This window comes from Tripterygium wilfordii, chromosome 9, assembly GCF_013401445.1.
Source record: "Tripterygium wilfordii isolate XIE 37 chromosome 9, ASM1340144v1, whole genome shotgun sequence".
NCBI classification, from domain to species: domain Eukaryota; kingdom Viridiplantae; phylum Streptophyta; class Magnoliopsida; order Celastrales; family Celastraceae; genus Tripterygium; species Tripterygium wilfordii.
This window is the reverse complement of record NC_052240.1, coordinates 2,905,884-2,926,724: the sequence shown is the minus strand read 5'-3', so window position 1 is coordinate 2,926,724 and position 20,841 is coordinate 2,905,884. Positions and strand designations below refer to the sequence as shown.

At 38.3% G+C, this 20,841-nt stretch overlaps 5 protein-coding genes across 5 annotated transcripts; 3 read left to right on the top strand and 2 right to left on the bottom strand.

Moving 5' to 3' along the window:
- Window positions 1–66: 66 nt before the first annotated feature.
- On the top strand, window positions 67–2,766 carry LOC120006246 (ycf3-interacting protein 1, chloroplastic). Its single transcript, XM_038856208.1, has 6 exons — window positions 67–436; window positions 519–563; window positions 674–787; window positions 1,601–1,681; window positions 1,965–2,129; window positions 2,588–2,766. The coding sequence occupies exons 1-6, from the start codon at window positions 104–106 to the stop codon at window positions 2,675–2,677; spliced, it is 828 nt and encodes a 275-aa protein (XP_038712136.1). The 5' UTR covers window positions 67–103; the 3' UTR covers window positions 2,678–2,766.
- A 266-nt stretch (window positions 2,767–3,032) lies between these two features.
- Window positions 3,033–4,602, top strand: LOC120006244. The gene is made up of 2 exons (XM_038856207.1): window positions 3,033–3,164; window positions 3,343–4,602. Exon 2 carries the CDS (start codon window positions 3,365–3,367, stop codon window positions 4,463–4,465), a length of 1,101 nt encoding a protein of 366 aa, XP_038712135.1. The 5' UTR covers window positions 3,033–3,164; window positions 3,343–3,364; the 3' UTR covers window positions 4,466–4,602.
- Window positions 4,603–6,306: 1,704 nt separating this feature from the next.
- LOC120006229 (galactan beta-1,4-galactosyltransferase GALS3) lies at window positions 6,307–9,371 on the bottom strand. Its single transcript, XM_038856185.1, has 2 exons — window positions 8,088–9,371; window positions 6,307–6,952 (listed from the first exon to the last, which is right to left on the bottom strand). The coding sequence occupies exons 1-2, from the start codon at window positions 9,269–9,271 to the stop codon at window positions 6,607–6,609; spliced, it is 1,530 nt and encodes a 509-aa protein (XP_038712113.1). The 5' UTR covers window positions 9,272–9,371; the 3' UTR covers window positions 6,307–6,606.
- A 1,871-nt stretch (window positions 9,372–11,242) lies between these two features.
- On the bottom strand, window positions 11,243–15,912 carry LOC120006531 (FK506-binding protein 5). Its single transcript, XM_038856591.1, has 7 exons — window positions 14,765–15,912; window positions 14,558–14,679; window positions 13,440–14,048; window positions 12,332–13,007; window positions 12,108–12,246; window positions 11,716–11,809; window positions 11,243–11,593 (listed from the first exon to the last, which is right to left on the bottom strand). The coding sequence occupies exons 1-7, from the start codon at window positions 15,659–15,661 to the stop codon at window positions 11,479–11,481; spliced, it is 2,652 nt and encodes an 883-aa protein (XP_038712519.1). The 5' UTR covers window positions 15,662–15,912; the 3' UTR covers window positions 11,243–11,478.
- A 937-nt stretch (window positions 15,913–16,849) lies between these two features.
- On the top strand, window positions 16,850–18,045 carry LOC120005901 (peroxidase 7-like). Its single transcript, XM_038855788.1, has 2 exons — window positions 16,850–17,200; window positions 17,287–18,045. Exons 1-2 carry the CDS (start codon window positions 16,850–16,852, stop codon window positions 18,043–18,045), a joined length of 1,110 nt encoding a protein of 369 aa, XP_038711716.1.
- Window positions 18,046–20,841: the final 2,796 nt, after the last annotated feature.

Below are 20,841 nucleotides of genomic sequence, written 5' to 3'. Positions count from 1 at the left end.
TAGATGTGTGGGCCTTGGCCCAAGTTGTAACTGGAAAGAATGATCTGGTTTGAAAGATGAAAATCCAAGACAAAGAAGAAGAAGCGCTTTTGTGTGATTGTTGATGATGGCTCTACAACTGTTCCAAGTGCCACTGGCACCCTCATCCAAACCCAAATGCATCGACTACCCCAACATCAGAAGCAGCAACTTCTACCACCAACATACACCATTTCTGGGTCTTAATCTCTGGAGTAGGAGGAGCAATGGTGTTCGTAGTAGGGGGTTTGAATTGGCTGCTGTTGACAAGAACGAATTGCTATTTGGTGCCTCACCGGATAAATCTGTGCAAGACCCAAATGCCCAAGAAGAAGAAGATGATGAACAAGAAGAAGAAGAAGAAGATGCACCTCCACCCACCCCTCAGGATCTTGAATACGTTCGCGAAATCCGGAGAGTGCGTTCTCTCTCTTGTGTCACATTCCTTTGAAGAATTTCTCTACTACTACTACGCTTTTCACTTGTGTTTATATGTGTAGGTTTTGGAACTTCTCAAGAAAAACAGAGACATGATATTCAGTGAGGTACTTATATCTTTAATTTGTTCAATTTGGGATCATTGTGTGCTGGGTGCTGTCCATGGCAGTAAAGTAATTGGTTCACTTAATTTTTATTTTTTGTTTAATTATGAAAGGTTAAGCTGACTATAACTATAGAGGACCCTAGAGAAGTTGAGCGAAGGAGATTACTTGGAATCGATGACGCTGATGCTCCTACCAGAGATGATTTAGCTGCTGTCTTGGAGGAAGTAAGCCCATTTATCCTTCTTTATGTCTTTCTACGTGCGACATTAATGTAAATCAATGTTTATTTTAAAGACAACTTAGAACACAGGACCATATTATATTCTACTATTGCAAGCAACCAACTTTTGCAAGACAAAGCGGAAAAGTTATATCTACAAGCTATATGGTTATCCTGTCTTGGAATATCTGAGATACTATTTTTTTTTTCTCTTACGTAATTTATAATGTCAATTTGACAAACAAATATTGTGCTTTGGAAGCATTTTGTCTAACCTAGAAGGAGGCGAAGGTGAAAGTTATTCTTTTTATATATGTGTTCTCTTAGAGTGTGTTTGGATTGAGGGATTTGGGGGGAAGGGAAGGGAAGGGAAGGGAAGGGAAGGGAAAGGGAAGGAAGGGAAGGGAAGGGAATGGAAGGGAAAATACATTTTCCTCTCTAATGTTTGGATAGATAAAAAAAGAAATGAAAGAAAAGTAGTTTAATTTACTAGTTTATCCTTATTTTTTATGTTTAAGTGTTATGTCCAAGGGTAAAATAGGTTTTAAACTTATAAGTAACTTAATTAGTAATCTCTTCCCTTCAAATGACTCCATTTTGGGAGGAAAGAATTTTGACAAAAATTTAAAGAAATCTTCCTCCCAAATCCCCTCAAATCCCTCCCCTCAATTTTTTATAAACTATCCAAACAAGTGAATTGGAAGGAAACTCCCTTCTCTTCCCTCCCCTCCCCTCCAAATCCCTCAATCCAAACACACTCTTAAATGATGGGAGAAAAATACTAATTTCATTGTGGTTTTGATTCTTAATTTATTAGGTTCATGAAGGTAAAGTCCCAAAAGATCGCATTGCTCTTCGATTGCTAGCTGAGGAAATGCTAAACTGGCCCAACTTAGAGGTATTCACTTGACTTGAGTGCGTGGTAACTATTGTACTCATGTGATATTAAGTGTTTTAATTTGATGTTTTTGTTTCATGGTATTTTCTATAATGTTATATGTATAATATACGTTAGCTGCAACTCTTATGCGAGTATGTCATGAGCACACCCCATATTATCTTCATCTCCATCACTGAAAATCTGAGATGAAATCGACAAATATGTCCATATCGTTGCTAAGTTTTCTTGCTTGATGCTCTCTTATGAATAAATTTCTGATTTTTTTGGGGCTGGGAAATAGGTTGAAGTACAAAAGAAAAAGCGCACGAAGTCCCTATATGCAAAAGCCACTGACACTGGTATTGATCCTCAAGTGGCTGCTAAAAGACTCAACGTTGATTGGGATTCAGCTGCTGAAATTGACGATGCTGATGCCGACGATGAGACAGAAGTGCCTCCCATTGTGGTTTGTTCTTTATTTGGGATAATGCAATTTGTGTTTTCTTTTGCTTTCGGATTAATTGGCTCTTTGTCATGAGGATACTGCAGTTATGGTTTCACACATGTTAAGACAATATTCAGCTTCAAAATATATCTACTGCTAATTATTTTTAAAAAAATTTATAACTAAACAAGATGGTAACAGTGTTTTTCGTTTTTGTTTTTAATAAGTGACTCACTGGTGACTAGCATAAGTGCATAACAAATTTCATTAGTTTTTATGCCTTCATTCTCCTTGAAATCTATTCATTTGAGGACTGCACAAAAGTCAATGATGCTACTTAAAATTGGTTGCAGAAATTGAAAATTGATTGAAGTGCACATATTTTTGAAGGCTGCCAGTACGACTCATTGTTTGAAGTCATAAATTTTCTGTGTAAGCTAATCTTTGGGATTATGACAAAGGAAACTATTTATTTGCAGGGTTATGGAGCACTGTACTTGGTCACCGCTTTTCCAGTCATTATCGGTATTTCAGTTGTATTAATATTATTCTATAACTCTCTCCAGTAGGAACTAGGAAGGCTTTTGTATTAATTATACAATTCAACCTCAAATATGATGTCAATCACTTTGTATTTGTATATTCCAATAATATTGTCACACTATCTCTATTGCATGAATTATAGATGAATAACTTCTGTGAACAGTGTTTGCACTGTAATTAGTTATTTTTCATTTCCTCTTCCTAATTACAGTCTTCTAAGTCAGACTAGAAAATTCCTGATCTTTGTTTCTTTCACCTTATGGGAGGAAATTGAGCATTGGAGCTTAAATTGTTCTGCTCATGCATGTTTGCCTTTATATTTTTCATTGATGCAAGCACATCGGTCTTGGTCTCTTGTCTCTTGTCTCGTGTGTAAGGACAGGCATTTGTCCATAAATGATTGGGAGATCAGGTTCTGTTTATGATCAAATGAGTTGTTTATTATCATCTTTGTTAAAAAGTCAGCTATTGCATGGATGGAATGTGAGCATATGGTTCCAGATTGGATTGCAGGTATAAGTTTTTTTATTAAGAATCTTTTATTATATTGGTGTGCCCATTTTTCTATATTGAGCAAAGCAGTTAGACATGGATATCACTACTAAGAGACATGAGACATGCTGTCCACGTCCAATATTCTCATGTTGGTTTCCCTTATAAGTATCTCACAATTTCGATTCTTTGTCATCAGCATTTCAAACTATTGGAACACCATGGTGATTCCAGACTCAGATTTATTTGCCACCACAAACAACAAAACCCAAGCTGGAGTTGATGTCTATACAGCTGAGGAGCATCTCCATGAGCTTCAGTTTTTGGTGACCGGAGATCCTAAAATCTTGATCAAAAAGGACAGCCTGCAAAAGGAGAAGCAGATTCGGGTTGATCCTATATCGCTGAGAGAATCATCGCTGAGACAAGCTAGCTTTGATATATTGATGCCGCCTATAGTTACGGCCCGAAACTCTCCACCACCTCTGCTGCCTGCAAATCCTAGGTTCGTTAGCTGCAGTCTCCCCACCTCAGCCTCCTCGTCCCCACGATTCAGTTTGAATCATTTGAAGAAGAAATGGAGAAACGAAGACCAAGAATCTTCCCAAAAAATCGATCTCCTTGCTCATCAGCGCTCATCCGCACATTCGGTGCAACAGGTAATCAATTTACAGAGGAGTCGATCTTGTGCTGAAGGAAAAGCTTGTGAACCATCTGATGAATTTGATCTCTGGTTCAGTAAACCAAATGCTACCAAGCATGACAACAACAGGCATCATGAAAGCTTCAACAAAACTGAGAGGTCCGAGACCAGGAAAGTTATTCACAAGAGTGGTAAGAACATTCAGCATCAGGATGATGAATTTAAATGCGGTGCCCTTTGTCTGTACCTCCCAGGTTTTGGCAAGGGAAAGCCAGTGAGAACAAGAAAGGTAGGACCAGAGATGGAAAATGTGATATCCAGGACAGTTTCCTTGGAAAAATTTGAATGTGGATCCTGGGCTTCCTCAGCTATACATGATGAAGATGGAGACTCGACGAATCTATACTTTGATCTGCCACTTGAGTTGATTCAGAGTAGCGCGAATGATGCACATTCACCAGTCACTGCAGCTTTCATCTTCAACAAGGATCGCAGAGGGGCTCTCAAGCATGGTTCAACCAGAGAAACTGCCAGAAAATCCCATGAATCCTCTCGCCATGTTCGGTTTTCACCATCATCTCCAACTTCAAACCCTGCCTCACCAGCTTCTTGCATTACCCCACGCTTGCGCAAGGCAAGAGAGGACTTCAATGCCTTTCTACAAGCACAGAGTGCATAAACCATTGCATTGTTCCTATTTAGGGCATTGATACTGGATCAGCATTTTTTCACTTTTGATTCAAGCTGTTCTGTGACTGTTGAGTTTTTGTTGTTCTATTTTCATGTCTTCCTTCAGGGGACATTCCTTTGGTGCAATGTTGAGAGGGGGGGGGGGGCATGACTAAATGGGTATTGGCCCCTTCTTCTGGAAAGTAGTACCAAGTACGAGTTACATTTTTGGAGATGATTAGAGAAGTCAGAAATGTGTTCAAAGTTTTCTAAATGTTACTTCCAGTTCCATACTCTGATCTCTCTGGTTCGGGCCAGGAATTCTCCTCTTGAGTTGATCGTGGTGTTCGTCTGTGTGGTCCCGGTGTTCTTGTGCTGGGCCCTGCTGGCCATTTGGCCCGAACTCAGACCTTCCTTTCCTGGGCTGCTGGTGAAGGAACAGCCCATTGTGGAAGTGCTGGGTTGGGTTTGGGCCTTCATGGTGCACTCAGATTTCAAGTTATAGGCCCAAGTCCATTACTGGGCTGCATTTGCCCAGATTTGAAGGATCCAATCATCCAATGAACCTCAGGTCTTGATAGGGTGATTATTCAGAGCTGAAAATGACATGTCCTTTGTATCATGATTCATGAAGAGTTTTGGGTTTAGTCTTATGTCAAAACACTTTGTTAACAAATACCATTAACACTTTCTTATCTTATTTGAGTTCATATGAGAAAGAGTTGATAATACCCTTGATATACTGGGAGGTACTAAGTAAGTTTGATTTTTATTGAGAATAATATTTTTGTGACTACGCACAGACGCACTATGCTTTGACCCTATTTATCCAGTCTCTTCAGTGAGAGATTTATATGTGCATGGATTTGATGGTTTGAATTTAGACCGGTATCTTACATCCAAACAAGATGATGTCGTTCTAAATTTTTTTTAAAAAAAGTTAATAATACAATTTAATAAAATATAGAATTCTAGAAGGAATCTCTCTCTCCCCTAATGATACCTTACCCAAATGGACCCGGAAGGGCCAGAACATCTAAAATTCCTCCTCCACGTCTTTAATGTGATGTTTCCCCACACCTTTCCTTATGATGAAATATTTATCATTAAAGAATTTGAAAAGTAAAAAAAAAAAAAAAATAATGGCCTGTCAAGCCATTCTCTCTTGAACATGTCACTACTTCTGTACAATGACCAGTGAGTCACAATGTGTTGTTATTAGCAAAATAATACAAGACAACAAATTACATGGCTGGACTTGTATCAATTTAGACTTGTTCCATCCCTCCATGTGACCCCAAACCTTTCTAAAATCAACACGGATTGCCAAAGCTTCCATCTTTGACAAAATTACCATATTCAAAAATGACATGTAAAATCTCTGTGGATTAAGGAAGTTTTCCCAATCATCATTCATGTCTTCACATGTGTACCTAAACAATAATTTTTCCACCAAACATGGCATGCCAAATTTTGCTTATGAGATAGATACATTTCCTCAGCGCAAAATCTGATTATTCTTCCCTTCAATGATGGATTAGTTACAAAATGAGATACCATAGAAAGCCACCACCATGATACCCCCCACATGGCCTTTTGGACTTGTCAAAGAGAGGGAACAGCGGAGAACAGCCTGTGACTTTCCTTTAACGAAAAATACTTGTACAAAACTCTACACAAACTCTTCAACCAAAAGCATAGATACACTCATACACACACATTCATGATTAAGAGACAAAATCAAAAAGAGAGAGAGAGAAAGAGAGAAAAAGGTTGAATAGCAAAGCAAACCAAGCACATTGGACCCCTCCCACTGGTTGGTAGCAATGGTGGGTCTACATACCGCCAGGGGAATCAAACAAATTATTACTCTTATCCTCTTTATTATAGTTATAAACAAAAAAATAAAGCTATCAACTTCAATGCTACATGAAAAAATATATATATGTATATATGTATAGACAAAGAATGCAACACCTCCCATATGTCTCTTAGAGCATCATCATATAATATATACCACCTGTATCTATACTCATAAAAAAAGAAAAACTATCATACAAAAAGAAGAACCCAAATGTACCCGCTACCCTGTCAACTTCAGAGAAAAAATTAGGAGAAAAAAGATGAGTGTGAGGCCGGAGTGGCTTGGAGTCATTGCCGGGTATTCTGTAATCTAGTGCCAATCATTTTGAGCTCAAATTTCTTGACACCCAAAGCAATGTCCCTCAATGTGGTGTCCAGAACATAAGGGATTTTTTCAAATTCTAACTGTGTCACATTCAACAGGTTTCGACATGGCTCACGCCTTTGTGCAATGGTTCCATGGTAATGGTAATACTTGATTTTGCTCTCTATTCGGTGTGCTGTCCTGCCATCTACGTTCTGTGACATGTGCACTCCAGTGGCAAAGACACTTCGAGGTTGAACTGCATATTTGCGATCCCTTCTTATGCCTCTCTTCACGTCTCTATATACAAGCTTCTCAAATCCCCATTTCCTGCAAATCACAACAGGACAGGTTGATCAATGCGCAAATATGATGAGAAAGGCAGTTTCTTGATAATAATAACTAAGCAATTCACATGAAGTTAGATGAAGATAAATGACAACAGCAGCAACAATAATATAAGCATGTCATATTCTAAGTAGGTTAGGTGACCCCAAATCTTAAAATGTCCAAGAAAAATATCTTCATCTCACAATTTTCTTTCCAATATATTGTAGTCAGCATTAGTCTTATTTTGAGATTGACATCAGCATTATTGAAGGTTTGCAAGTAGGTCTATTTCTTCCTACTTTTCGTGGTTTTTTTTTGTAAAACATTGAACTTTCATTTCCATAATTAACATAAATTTGAAAACTATGATGCTTCAGCTATCTTGTAAAAGAAGGGAAAAATACTAGTTGACGCTTAGTTTTGATTATCCCCAAGAACTGAAGAAGACTTTTGAACAAACACGGGCAATTACAATGAATAATTGACAAAGTCTAAATCATCCATGAGAAAGTCACTTTAGAACAGTATTGTAAGCCCACCACACTTCCATTTGGCCTAACACTAAATGAGAGAAGAAAGAATCAGCGCCCACATGATATGAGAAGAATAATTCCAAACACAAACCACTTGATTTTTCTCATAAGTTTTCAACATCAATTCTAAGAAGTTACCATCATCAACCACCACAAGATCATAATCAGAATCATTTTAAACAAAACAAACAGTATTGCAGTCATCCAGACGTTTCAGTAGACAACATGTTTTCCATGTATAGCTTCTTAGTTAAGATGGCCTCCTCTCTAATAGGTAAAGAATAAAGACTCAATCCAACCTTGCCTGTGCTCCAATCCAGAATATGCAGCACAGAATCTCAGGCTAATTTCTCAGAGTATGTGTAAATGAATTCCTATTTCAGCAACATCTACATAAATCAGAAAGAATAATCTACTGCGTTCTTATCTAACTATACCAAGTAAAATTATTTGCCAAAACAGAACAAACAAACCACTGCTTCATGTCATATTTAAAACTAATTCAGTGCTGTACAAGATGATCTACCTAAAACTCACAAGCAATGCAGTATTTAACATAACAAATTAGCAGAACGAATTGGTGCCAAAAACAATTTAGTTACCTGTGTACTTTGTGGTTATCCGCAGTGAGGCAGAGCTTGCTGTTCATGGGCATCTGTTCAATAGTGAATTGAGCATACTCCGACAGAGAATCGAGCACCGACTTGAGGTTATTCTTCGGTTTCACATAAATATACTCATCAACATCAAAGAAGAACATCCACTTCGCCATAAATTTGTACCTGTGTAAACAATCGTTCACCACCATGAACTGATTGTGATAATACCCATCAAATCTTTCCTGTTCCCTTATATCCTGCAGAGTGACATAACCCAGCTCCATCCATGGCTTCAACACCTCCATAACCTCCTCATGAATCCCTCCGGCGTCGTGTATCACAAAATGGGATTTCGCACCGAACAGCCTCACGTGGTACGCTATCCACTCTCTCACTCTCTGCGGGCTCAAATTGCCGTACAAAGGCGACCCACAATAAAAGTAATCGTACTTTGGCTTTGCAGTGAATATTTTCACGTCTAGGCCACCTGCTGCCTCTTCAAGAACCTCAAATCTGTCGGTGATGTTAAACTTCGTGTCTCCGCCTCCGGAAGTGGAGGCGTGGAGGATAAGCTTCCCACCGGAGTTTTCGCCATTGATTGGGTGCTCAAAAGCGCAGTTCACAACGACGACGGTGTAGACTCGACCATATCCCCAATCTGGGAGAATCTTCTTACCAATAGTGGTGACAGAGGAGGAGGAATTGGAACCAGAGACCCACTCGCACTGGTAACTGGGTCTGCTATACACATGTAGAGGCTTGGAGGAGAGACCCACGACAGCAAAAGTGTTGAGACCGCCTCTGTAAGCACCCATGGTGATGAAATTATAGGCGGCTGAACCGTACCCATTGAACGCTCGCTTTAAGATTCCATTCTCGAGGACCTGATCTCGTTCGACAGACGGCGGCGACGGAGGTGACGATGGTTGCAAGAGGGGCGGCTCGGCTACTGGCGGGCTTAGGGAGATGTTTGGAGTGGCAACGTTAGGGAAGGGAGAGGAGATTCTGGAGATACAGAGGCGGAGATCAGAAGCGGTAACATTGAAAGGAGACGAAGGCAGGAGTTGGAACAGAGTGGCAATGCCAGCTAGAAGTAAAAGAGCCGTTAAAAGAAACTTAAGCTCCGTCACGCAGTTCCACACTACACCCAGAACCATCTTCTTCTCTTTTTCATTCGGCTTCCCCATCTCTGACACCAACGAACAAAGCTCTGCTACTCTGTTAATTCACAGGGAGACAAAGAACGGAAGAAGATAACAGAATTGTACTATCTGTCTCTCTCTGTGGCTTTCTCTCTGTTATTTGTGTTTCATCTGCTTTTCAATTTATTGATTTTTTTCTTTTTCACTGCTTTTTAAGCGGACATCGGTGATCGCCGGTGTCATGGTTTTCACCTCACCATGCGATTTATTAAAGCAGATAACAGTGTGATTAAATTAAACAAAGTAATAATTGGGATTTCCGACTATGGTGAGGGGTGATAAAACTCTATCCGGTTTAGATGATCAAATTTGTTCGACTCGGATTAAATCAAATTTGAACATAAGTTGTTTGTCCTAAATTTGGGTCCAAATACAAAATTTTTATCCAGTTGAAAACTTGGTCTGGATGTAGACACAAAATTTTTATCTGATTTACTTGTCTGAATATTAATTCAAATTAGATTATTATTGTATTTACTTGTTCGGATTTAAATTAATTCAGATTTGATTAATTAAGTATGTCTGAAATCTAATTCAAATTAGGGTTTGGATATATAAATATTTCTTGAACACGTGATGTTGTTCGTGAAAGCGAAACAAAGAAAATATTATTAGTAAATTTGACTAAGCAAAAGAAAGAAAAAAGGCGTGTCGAATTCCGGTGAGAATATCTATCTGTCCAAGTACCAAAAACGACAAAAGGAAGGAGTGTCCATATACGACTCTTCTGGATTTTCGTCATCAATTTTAACAAGATTTTCACTAATTTTGTTGGATTTTGGGTTTTATTTTTCTTTCGGATTTAATATGCAAAATTTCTATAATTTTATTGTTTGAACCCGAATTTCGAAAATATGATTTATATCCAAATTTAATTTAATTTGGATTGAACAAATTCGAACATTCAGATTGTAAATAGTTTTATCACCCCTAGGGGCTATGCTAATTAAAATAATCCCCAAGGACGGTAATTTTTTTCCTTCCAATGATATTATGATTTAATTCATTTTTGTTGTGCAATCAAAGTTTCCATCTTATTGTCACGAACCCCATAACAAATTTTTTTGTTTTAGAAGACCAAAATTAAAATTTTTTAAAAGAAAAGCGGACATAGTTGGTTAATGAGAGAATTACGAGGAAACCGACATAAATAAAACACACATAACGCGCACACTTTTGCAAAAAGAGTGGGCAGCATGACACGTGTAAGATTCTGTACAGGTGTCATGTAATAAGAGGACCAACTGATTAAAACTTTCAAAATTATATTTTTCATTCCTCAACTATTGATCGGGTTTCATTTTCGCCTTTTAATTTTTTCTCCCTTTTCATCCCTAACTATGAGAAAGTACCCCGTTTGTCCCTCGAAAAAATCCGACGACGAAAAAATCAAAAGTGGCATTCTATTATTCGTCAGATCAGATTTCTCCGACGTGCCACTTAAGCATTTTCCGACCTTAATCTCACTTGAAGGACGAAAATGATACTTTCTAATAATTGAAGGACGATAATGGGAGGAAAAAAACTTAGGAACAAAAATGAAACTCGCCCATAGTTGGGGGACAAAAAATATCATTTTGCCCTAATTTTACTAAGCAAACCAATAATCATTCTTGTGAAATTATCGAATAAATTAAATAAATGTGACATATGATTTAAGTTTCAAAGCAAGGTAGGAGACTCTTTTTTTTGTGAAACAGGGGTTTGGGGTATTCGAATCCGAATCATAAGGGTGATACACATCATCCTTATCACTCTAACTAGTGACTCGAGTGTCATGTCTTTTTAAGTTTTCTTTGTTATTTCCTATTAGAATCTGTTATTACATGAGTCGCTTGGATAAATCAAGTATCATTAAATGAGACAGTCCAGAATCTTAAAAAAATCTTAAAGAAGGATTAAAATATCGGCTTTAAGAAGAGTTAAAATACGACGTATTGTTAAAATGCAGCTTTTCCATTGATGGGTATACTGTATAGAAAGGAGAATCCATGTTTGACCTCAACTATAAGTCATCTACAATAACAAGGATAAAAACTGCCTAGTCCAATGAGTGGTGAATTGGATAGTATGTGCATGTATAAGAGAGAAGAAAAACAAGAAGAATTCCTATCTTTCTGGGCATGATTATGAAGTTTCAATTAATGGAAGAAGACGGTCCTCTGCAGCAAGAACTCGTTCCCCAGTAGTTATCAATCCAAGAATGCTCGCACAACGTCATCTATAGGAGCTCGACATACAGGACATTTTCCACTACTCCACTGCAATTCATGTGCACACTTCAGGCAAGTGCACATATGCCCACATCTGAAAAAGCACCAAGATTGAATGACAACTCAGAATGATGAGTGCTTTGGATGCTTAGAGAAATCGGAATGAGAATCGGCCATATTGTCAAACTAAGAAACTTAGCTTCAGAAAGCAAGTACCTGTACAAAAGTGAGTCAACTTGCATTTCGTAGCAAATACAACATCTGCGATTCTTTAGCGCCCTATCAAGTGAATTATTTGCCTCCCCTTGAACTGTGATGATAAATTCATAAGTCAATCATCGAAGTGATCAAAGATAAGGAAAGGTGATTCTGTACAAAGTAAAGAAAAAGGAGTCGAGGAACCAAAAGGTTCAGCACTATCTTTTTTTGGTCTTCAAGCTTGTGTAACATTATGGAGAAAATAAATAACTTTCTTAGGGACATTCTGTCATTACTATAAAATCTTTCCCCGAACGTCTTTGGACCATATAGTGCTTTGCATTTTACATAAAATCTTTCGTCATGGTTTTTCAGACAAATGATCAACAAATTCAAACCTCCAAGCTCACCTGAATGTACTTCCTGCTTCATGGAGTTCTGACATTGCATTTGCATTTCCATGCAGCTCTGTATTGATTTTCTTAGCTCAAGCATTTCTCGCTGCATTTGCACCATATGCCCTCTTAAGTTGCATATGAGTTCCATTTCCTGCATGTCCAGCAGTGTTATCTCATTAACCATAGATCTGAAACTTTTCGCTCAATTAACTCCTAAAATTGAACACAAAACCTACAAGCAAAGGATGGTTTGTTGAGGAAGAGCACCGTTGATTCTGCTGATTGTAAGAGAGAAATTGAGGATGTTGTTGTGAAGATATTGAGGCAGCTTGATCAGAATCATCACTAATTTCATGAGATCTGTCACTCCATGACCTAAATGGAGATGGAAAATGCATTTGCAATGATTGTGAGGACTGACTGAAGTAATCACTGGCTTCAAGATATAGATGACTAGTTGGAGTTTCTCTTTCTCCATAGATTTGCTCATTGTAAACTTCTGTTACTGGTTGTTCTTCTATCACTCCAACCCTTCCTCTAACCTCTAATTCTTCCCTTTGTTCCTCTACCTCATCTATACCCCCCTCTCCTTCTTCGTCTTCTTCTTCACTTAGTCCTTCTGCTTCTTCTTGTCCTCTAGCTTCTCTTCCTGCCTCTTGTTCTTGCATTTGTACTCCAGCCTCATTCTCATCATTGTAATCATCGTTGTCTTCTCCTCCTTCTTGACTGTCAACTTGTTGTGTATGCCTCTGTATGGCTAACATCAATTGGTGCATCCTCTCCCGACTGTAATCATTGTCGTCTTCATCTTCTTGATTCCCCATTGTATCCATTTGTCTTTGTGCATGACAAGTCATCAATTGATCCATTCTATCTCGGAAGTCACTAGAAAGGAAACTTGATACTGTTCGTCTGCACTCAAAAATTTGGAATTAGATTGATATTTAGTAAAATCATGGTCCTACCTACACCTTGAAGGTGATCACCGAAACAGAATACATCTATTGCAAATGCATATCTAAATGACCATTGTTTATCCATTCATATAACCAAGCTTCAAATATATTGAAACAAAATAATCCATACAGGTCTATCAGAGCATATTTTAAATTCCATTTTACATGTATAGAAGGGGAAGCTTCACTAAAATGCTTTATAACTATGGGTGCTTATCATAAATCATGGTTAGTAATTGGTATGCCTATTGATAGCGATAGCCTTTCATAATTGAATAAATCATGGCTAATCTGGCTCTTAATATGAAGGACTTCTAGAGGTAAATGAATTTTGGAGAGGAGAACATGCAAGAAAAAGAGGAAAAAAGAAATAAAATTATCATTATACCTTTCAAGGAGTCGACGTATTTCTTCATTTTCCGAGCTACTACTAAGCATCTCCTCATACCATGCTTGCCTACGATCTTCCCAGAAACTCCGTGGGCGAGCAATATCACTAAACCAATCATATGTTGAGTCTAAAAACTCAAGTGGCTCATCAGCCTCTTGTTCTTCTTCCACCTCAGTATCATTGCTCTCATTCAGAGACCCTGTTGTTTCTGCCCTTCCTTGTGAGGTTAAAATTCCATACTCTACGCTTGTCTCTTGCCACTCGACATCTGAACTCGGACCAGCTACTTCATGAAGGGCCTTGCTGATTTCACTCCTCCAGGACACGGAGTGCTCTTCTGGTGCTGTGCCTGGCTGCACAGAGGCAGAAACATCATCAGGTCTACTGTCTTCACTTAGTCTCTTGAGTATCGACAAGGAGTACTCTTCTGATGCTTTGCCCTGCTGCTCAGAGGCAGAAACATCATGAGGCTGACTGTCTTTACTTAGTCTTTTGCATGTCGGAGCATTCTCCAAGCTGTTTATCGTTTCTCTATCAGGGCTTTTTGGAGTAGCTGTACCACTACGAGCTGTCATGCCTTGCTCCACAGCCCCATTAAATCTCTCCCTGGATATGGGAGACATTTCATGTTAAGCCAATACAGAAGACGAATGAATTGATCTCAAATCTATAAAAATATGATTTTCCATAAGCTAAAAGTTTTTATTTTACTTGTTTCTTTAGGAGATTTTATAATTTTCCCAAAACTAGATGCCGTAAAGTCTTCATGTAACTGATTACCTTTCGAAGAAATACTTCAAAAAGTAATCAAAATCAAGGAGACGAAAGCCCTCTCTTGCATTTGGAAGCAAGTTAAAAAAGTACAATTGCCTTTCGCATTGCCTTATTGTTTATGATTGGAAAGCGAGCAGCATGCTGCATTACTACTATGTCCACCAGAATACCGGATTACACTAATGGAGCATGACCTCCTAAAAACCTTAATAAGAACATTTCCTCATATTGCTAGGCAATTGGTGCTCATTCACAGCAACAAAAGACATTTCGAAATCATTATAATAAAAGTACGCACATGTTAATGTCCTCAAGAATTCACAAAAGTTTAATGAACACACCTAAGATACACGATGCCAGAACCTTGTTTCAATCGGCTCAATTGAGGAGACGCCTGTGTTTTGGTGCGCAGTTGATCTTGAATTGCCATTCCACGTTGCAAGAACCTAAGCCGAAGCATCGACTGAAACATAAAACAAGAAGTTAGTTAACAGACATGCTTCCAGGATGGGAATTTACAATATGCAGGAGATAAAACATATATTCACCTGAATGCGGCCGCGTTGTGTAAATCTTGACACGACCTGGCGTTCTCCAAGAGTGCAGAGCTCCTGCTGCCTGTCGCGCTCCATCTGTATAAGCAAATCATTGAATGCTTGCCTTCCTCGGATTTTTGGCGAACACACAATCTGCGTCAAAGCCCCTCTCACCTCCGTCTGATCTGACCCTGAAGAAAGCCAGCGAGAGGGCGAATTGCAGGCACTAATGCTATGCTGTTCATTATCCTTTCTATCCGCGAGTCTCCTGATGATATCAGCGATTCTAACCACCCTCTCGCTTTCTCCGGCATCAGAACTCCTGCTCTGTAACAATGTAGGCGGTTCGCTCTGTGCGGTTCTGTCAGATTGTGATTCCCATTCCGTTAAAGATTCATCATTGTTGGTGCGAGTCTCCAGCCTTTCATCAGCGGAATCAAATGTTTCATGGGTTCTTGAGGGTTCTTCGGTTCCAGAACTTGGCCTTTTTATGATGTTTGATCGATGTAGCCTGGCTTCCCACATTTGAACGAGTGAAGAAGCTCCAAGATTTTGTGCTCCGGTGGACTCTGCTTCCTGGGTCCGTCTTGTCTCGATGTTGTTCGACACCATCTCTCGTGCTTGCCTCCATCGATCAAGAATCCGAGCATGTCTGGAGCCTATTGGATTCTCCTCTGTTTTTTCAATTTTGTTGCTAATACTCATATTTCGATTTTGACGGCTATTGTCGTCGTTTGAGGAATCAGGATATACGGAAATACAATTGTGGACAAGTTGTTTCAGATTCTTCTCAAAAGCGGCGGCAGCGCTCTCTCTGCCGCATCGTTCACGCCTCTTGTGGTCTCTGAGAACGCAACCGAAAGGGGCAGACGAAACGTATTCCACTTGCGACGACGCCATTCTCGTCATATCAATCCAAATCCAAATCCATTATTGTTCAATCGAAATGGGTTCAGAGATTGTATAGCCATCACCAACCACTTCACCTGTTTTAGAATAAATTGTAAAAAAAAAAAAAAACCAGAAGAAACCCTCCCTCACCACCATATCAAGGGTTTGTAACGTTTGTTCTTCCACCACAAACGACAACCAATCCCTTTTAGGTTTCCTATATTTAGCGAAATCAGAGAAACCGTAACAAGTGTTTGACATATGTGACAGAGCGCATTGAAATAAGAAGCAGCGGGACTTGTAAGAATTTAGAAGTGTCGTTAGGGAGAGCAGTTAGGTTTATAGCCGTTACTGAGGTATCTGTAACGTTAATTAGGGTTTTTACTGTTTTTATTTATTTTTTGATTGGATTCTAGCAAATATTCTCTCCCTTTAATGTTACTAATTAACAATTTAGTTTCCTAATATTGGATTTTCTTCCATGTTTCACCTATATATCTATTTAGAACAACCATTTTTGGCACAATTCTTGTTATCCAAATATACCATAAGTTTGTGGATGTTTTACTTTTTTACTTTTCTCCCCACAATCTAGATTTTTGTGGAAGATAATCCATTTAATACCAATGTTGCCAAATGTTGGATTTCATTCCTTGTTCAATCTTATATTTATCTACCGTAAACATCGTACTCAATATATATTCTTTAATATAATACCATGATTTAGCTTTCAAGGAAGAACAAACCAACCGTAATTGAACGACAAATGATTTAGCATTTAAGAGACAATCCACCCATTAAGGTGTGAGTTCGAGTCCCACATTCCTACCCATCACAATTCTCCTTGAATAAAAAAAAAAAAAAACCTCCTAAGGAAGATAAAAAAAATGTGGTTTATACTTCGAATTAGATAAATGGAAAAATGGGTATACTTAATATTTGTAAAATTTGAAAGCTTTATTTGGAAATTTTTTTATGGGCCCAAGCAGCCCAGACTCTTCCATTTTGTTGTTGGGCCCAAAATTGATGACCCACTTACAAGCCCATAAAACTTATATTTTTGAAGGTTTGATCAGTCATTGCCGTTGTAAAATATGCAGCACTACATCTACATGCCGGCATGTCATGCTTGTCATCTCTGTTTGAGTAGTGCCTCTCACGTAGTTTAATGTTCCACCTAAAACTGAGTAATTTATATATAAATCAATGGTTTCACTGACCCAGATCATCATCTTCAACACAAGAATCCCAAAATTTCAGTACTTGACAAGCAAAATAGCAAGCATGAGATTCTCCATTTGGGTCCTCTCTCTTCTGTTTATTTCTCCCTTGATTTCTGCATCAGAATACTCTGCAGACACTATTAATATTCCCTATTTGAAGATCCCGCTATTGCAAGACTTGCCTTCTGAAGATTTCCTGTCATTTGCATACTATCAACAGATATGTCCAGAAGCTGAGGCAATCATCCACAACAAGGTCAAACAATGGTTCCAAACTGACTTCTCCATTGCTGCCAGTCTCCTGAGGTTGCACTTCCATGACTGTGCTGTAAGGGTAAGCACAAATGTCGAATCAATTACACAAACACTTCCTCTGCAATGTAATGCTTGTTTGTTGATTGATATGTGGGAACATTTCAGGGTTGTGATGCTTCAATCCTATTAAACCATGAAGGAAGCGAGAGAAGAGCTAATGGAAGCAAGACACTACGAGGGTTCGAGTTGATCGATGAAATCAAAGCAGAGATAGAGAAAAGTTGTCCAAGAACAGTTTCTTGCTCCGACATTCTCACCGCGGCTGCTAGAGATGCAACAGTTCTTGTAGGAGGACCATATTGGTCTGTACCCTTCGGAAGAAAAGATGGAAAATCTTCATATGCCAAGGAAGCTGAAATGGTTCCAAAGGGTCGCGAAGATATCACTACTTTGATTGAATTCTATCAATCTAGAGGCCTAAATGTGCTTGATTTGGTTGTTCTATCAGGTGCACACACAATTGGGAAGGCAACATGTGGTTCAATTCAGTGGAGGATCTACAATAACAATAAAACATATGGAGTGACCAAGAATTCAATTGATGACAAGTACTTGGAATACTTGACAAGGAAGTGCAGATGGGCCTCAGATTATGTTGATCTTGATGGCACAACCCCAAGAAAATTTGATGCAGAGTACTTCAAGAACCTTGAGAAGCAAATGGGATTATTGTGGACGGACCAAATTTTGTATTCTGATCCAAGGACTGAACCTATTGTCACAACATTAGCTAATGCTCCTACAGTTTTCGAGCATCAATTCGCGGCGTCTATGGTGAAGCTTGGTAACATTCAGGTCTTAACAGGGCAAGATGATGGAGAGATTAGAACTAATTGCAATTTTGTGAATTCTAATGGTTATTAACTTGTGTTTGCTCTTTCATTTCTTGATGGCTTGGGTTCATTCTGCTAAATTTGGTACTATTTTTGTTTTGCATTGGATCTTTTTTCACTTGGTGATTTTTCTTCTGGGGTTTTGTGATCTCTATTGGTGGGTGCATTTGAGTGAAACAAGTTCTCTTTGACTCCTTATGAGAATGTCCTTTTTATTTCTAACTTCTTAGTTCTTACATCATACCCTCTCTGTGGACACCACTCTGTCCTACTCACAGGAGACTATGTGCAGATTCCAAGAACCCCTTCACTGTCATAAAGTTGAATCCCAAAACAAAACATTAAAAAAATGTGTTGTTTTTGTGTCTTTTTTAGGGGTGACAAAATTCTGTCTGATTCGGATGATCGAATTTGTTCGATCAGATTAAACTAAGTTTGAACATAAGTTATATGTTTGAAATTGGGGTCCAAACACAAAACTTTTATCCGGTTTAAAATTGGGTATGGGTCCAAACACAAAAATCTTATCTCATTTACTTGTCCGGGTCCTAAAATCTTATCTCATTTACTTGTCCGAATCCTAACCCGAATTATGTTATTATTCAGTTTAGTTGTCCGGATTTAAATTAATCCGGGTTTGATAGATTAAGTACGTCTAAAATCTAATCCAGATTAGGATCCGGACATATAAATATTTCGTAAATACGTGATGTTGTCTAACTCAAAACCCATTTTTTGTCACCCCTATTTTTTTTTCTCTACCATAAGAACAGGACAATTTGCATACTAAAGCAAGTCCACCATTTGCTTTTCTTTCTTTACATCTCTTTCTTTCCGCTCTTCCTCCTCTTTCTATCTCTCTGTCTTGCACATTTGAATTCTCATAATAAAACCCTACCAAGTCTCTGCTTCAAAACACAACCTCTCTGTTTCCTTTACTAATATAGATGCTGATTCTCAAATGATTTGCTTTTTGTATGGCTAGTGATGGCATATGTAGCTTCATCAATCACTTCTTTCACACTCTTCTTCTTCTTTCTTCTAATGTTTCATCTTACAATGGCAAACAAAGAAAGCAGATTTCTACATGTTGTTACAAGTTCTAATGAAGCAGCAGCTCCAAGAAAACAGAGCATCACCAATGTTGTTCATATTCCTCCTCCTCCTCCTCCTTCACAGAGGCGAAGAAGAGACCGGTTTCGAGCTCGTAGTAGATCGACATTGCCATGGCAAGAAAGGGTTTTCAATGCTAGTGAACATGAAGTTCCAAGTGGTCCAAATCCCATCTCCAATAGGTGAATTGGCATTTTGTGGTTATTTTATATATAGTTGATTATCAGGTATGTACTTTTTTTATATGGTCTGGGGTTCTATTGTAGCAATGTGAGATCACTACAGTGAGTTTTTATAATTATTGTGTACCAAACAGAACATATGCCAATCATTTATTTATGGGGATACTGATGATATATATGATAATCATATGCATGGGCTTTGTTTCTTTTTGCCTTGGCTATATAGGTCATGATTATTCCAAACTCTTCATGATCCAGTCACTGCTGTTTCCTTAGATATTTTCATCATTGCAGATACTAATTAATGTGTCTATCAAGGTTTATCCCAAATCCAGTTGGTTTTTCTGATGTTAATGTTCAACAAAATATTATGCAAGAAGTTTTAAAAAAAAGTATTCAATAACAAACCCAAATCATAGTTTCTTGCATTTTTCTAAGTTTGTTGATATTACTTATAGAAGATGAGAGATTTTTTTTATAGAGGGACTTTACCAAGTCAAGGTTTTTAGGTGTATCTTCAACTTCAAGACTTCAACAAGAATTGACAGGGAGGACCAAATTCCACCTTAGTTTGGTGTGGGTGGAGAAAAAAAAGAGTCAAAAAAAGAAAGTAGTAATAAGAAAGAGGGGCATAATGATTAAAAACTTGTAGGGGTCCTTTACTCCTTTTGTTGTTGAAGACGAGACCTGAATGCCAATTCATTTCCCTCCCATTGTTTTGCGTGTAAAGTCATAGAGACATGGCATCCAAAGCAAAGCCTGTGAATAGAGGTTTCTTTTATGGCTCTTTCACTCTCCCCAAACAACCCTTGTTCAATTGTAGTAACTACATTTACGCAACACTGTCTCTCTCTTTTTTAAGTGAACCATACTTCGTCCTTTAAACATTTGACATGAGTCTAAGTTCCGTGTGCATAGAAGTTTTATACTTGATCACAGAATAAATTGGACAAAATTCAGTGCGTGCCGAAAAGTAACTTCTCTTCTCTTCAAAAGCAGAGACACCATTAAAAAGGGTCCATTCTGACTCTGTCCTCTCCTCTATTGGCATCTACTTGTCTTTGTTTGGTAATGCATGGAACTATGAACAACAACCCAACACTGTTAACACTGTTGAGCTTTCACTGACCATCATGAGAATTGAAAAGCAAGTTTAACAAGAGAAAATTAAAAGTCTCTGTAGAGTACAATATACATGCAAAGGAGGAGAGAAGCTCTGTAAATTGTAATGAAGATTTTGTTTCAATGATTCTTTCCCATTCTAAGATCTTCCTAGAAAGCAAGTTTAAGTCCAGAATGGGAAATTGGGATGGTGTAGTAATTGGCGATGAGGACATCATTTTGTCAGTTAAAGCAAACAAAGTGGACTCCTTCTATCATCTCAATAAAGATAAAAGAAACTCCTGTCAACACCACCTACCAGTCTCTCCTCTTTGCCATCACCTCATAAAAAGAAATCTCTTTTACAGCCTTTCTTTCTTTACTCAAAAGCAGTATCAAATCAGAGCAGACGTGGCGTCCATACTGATATG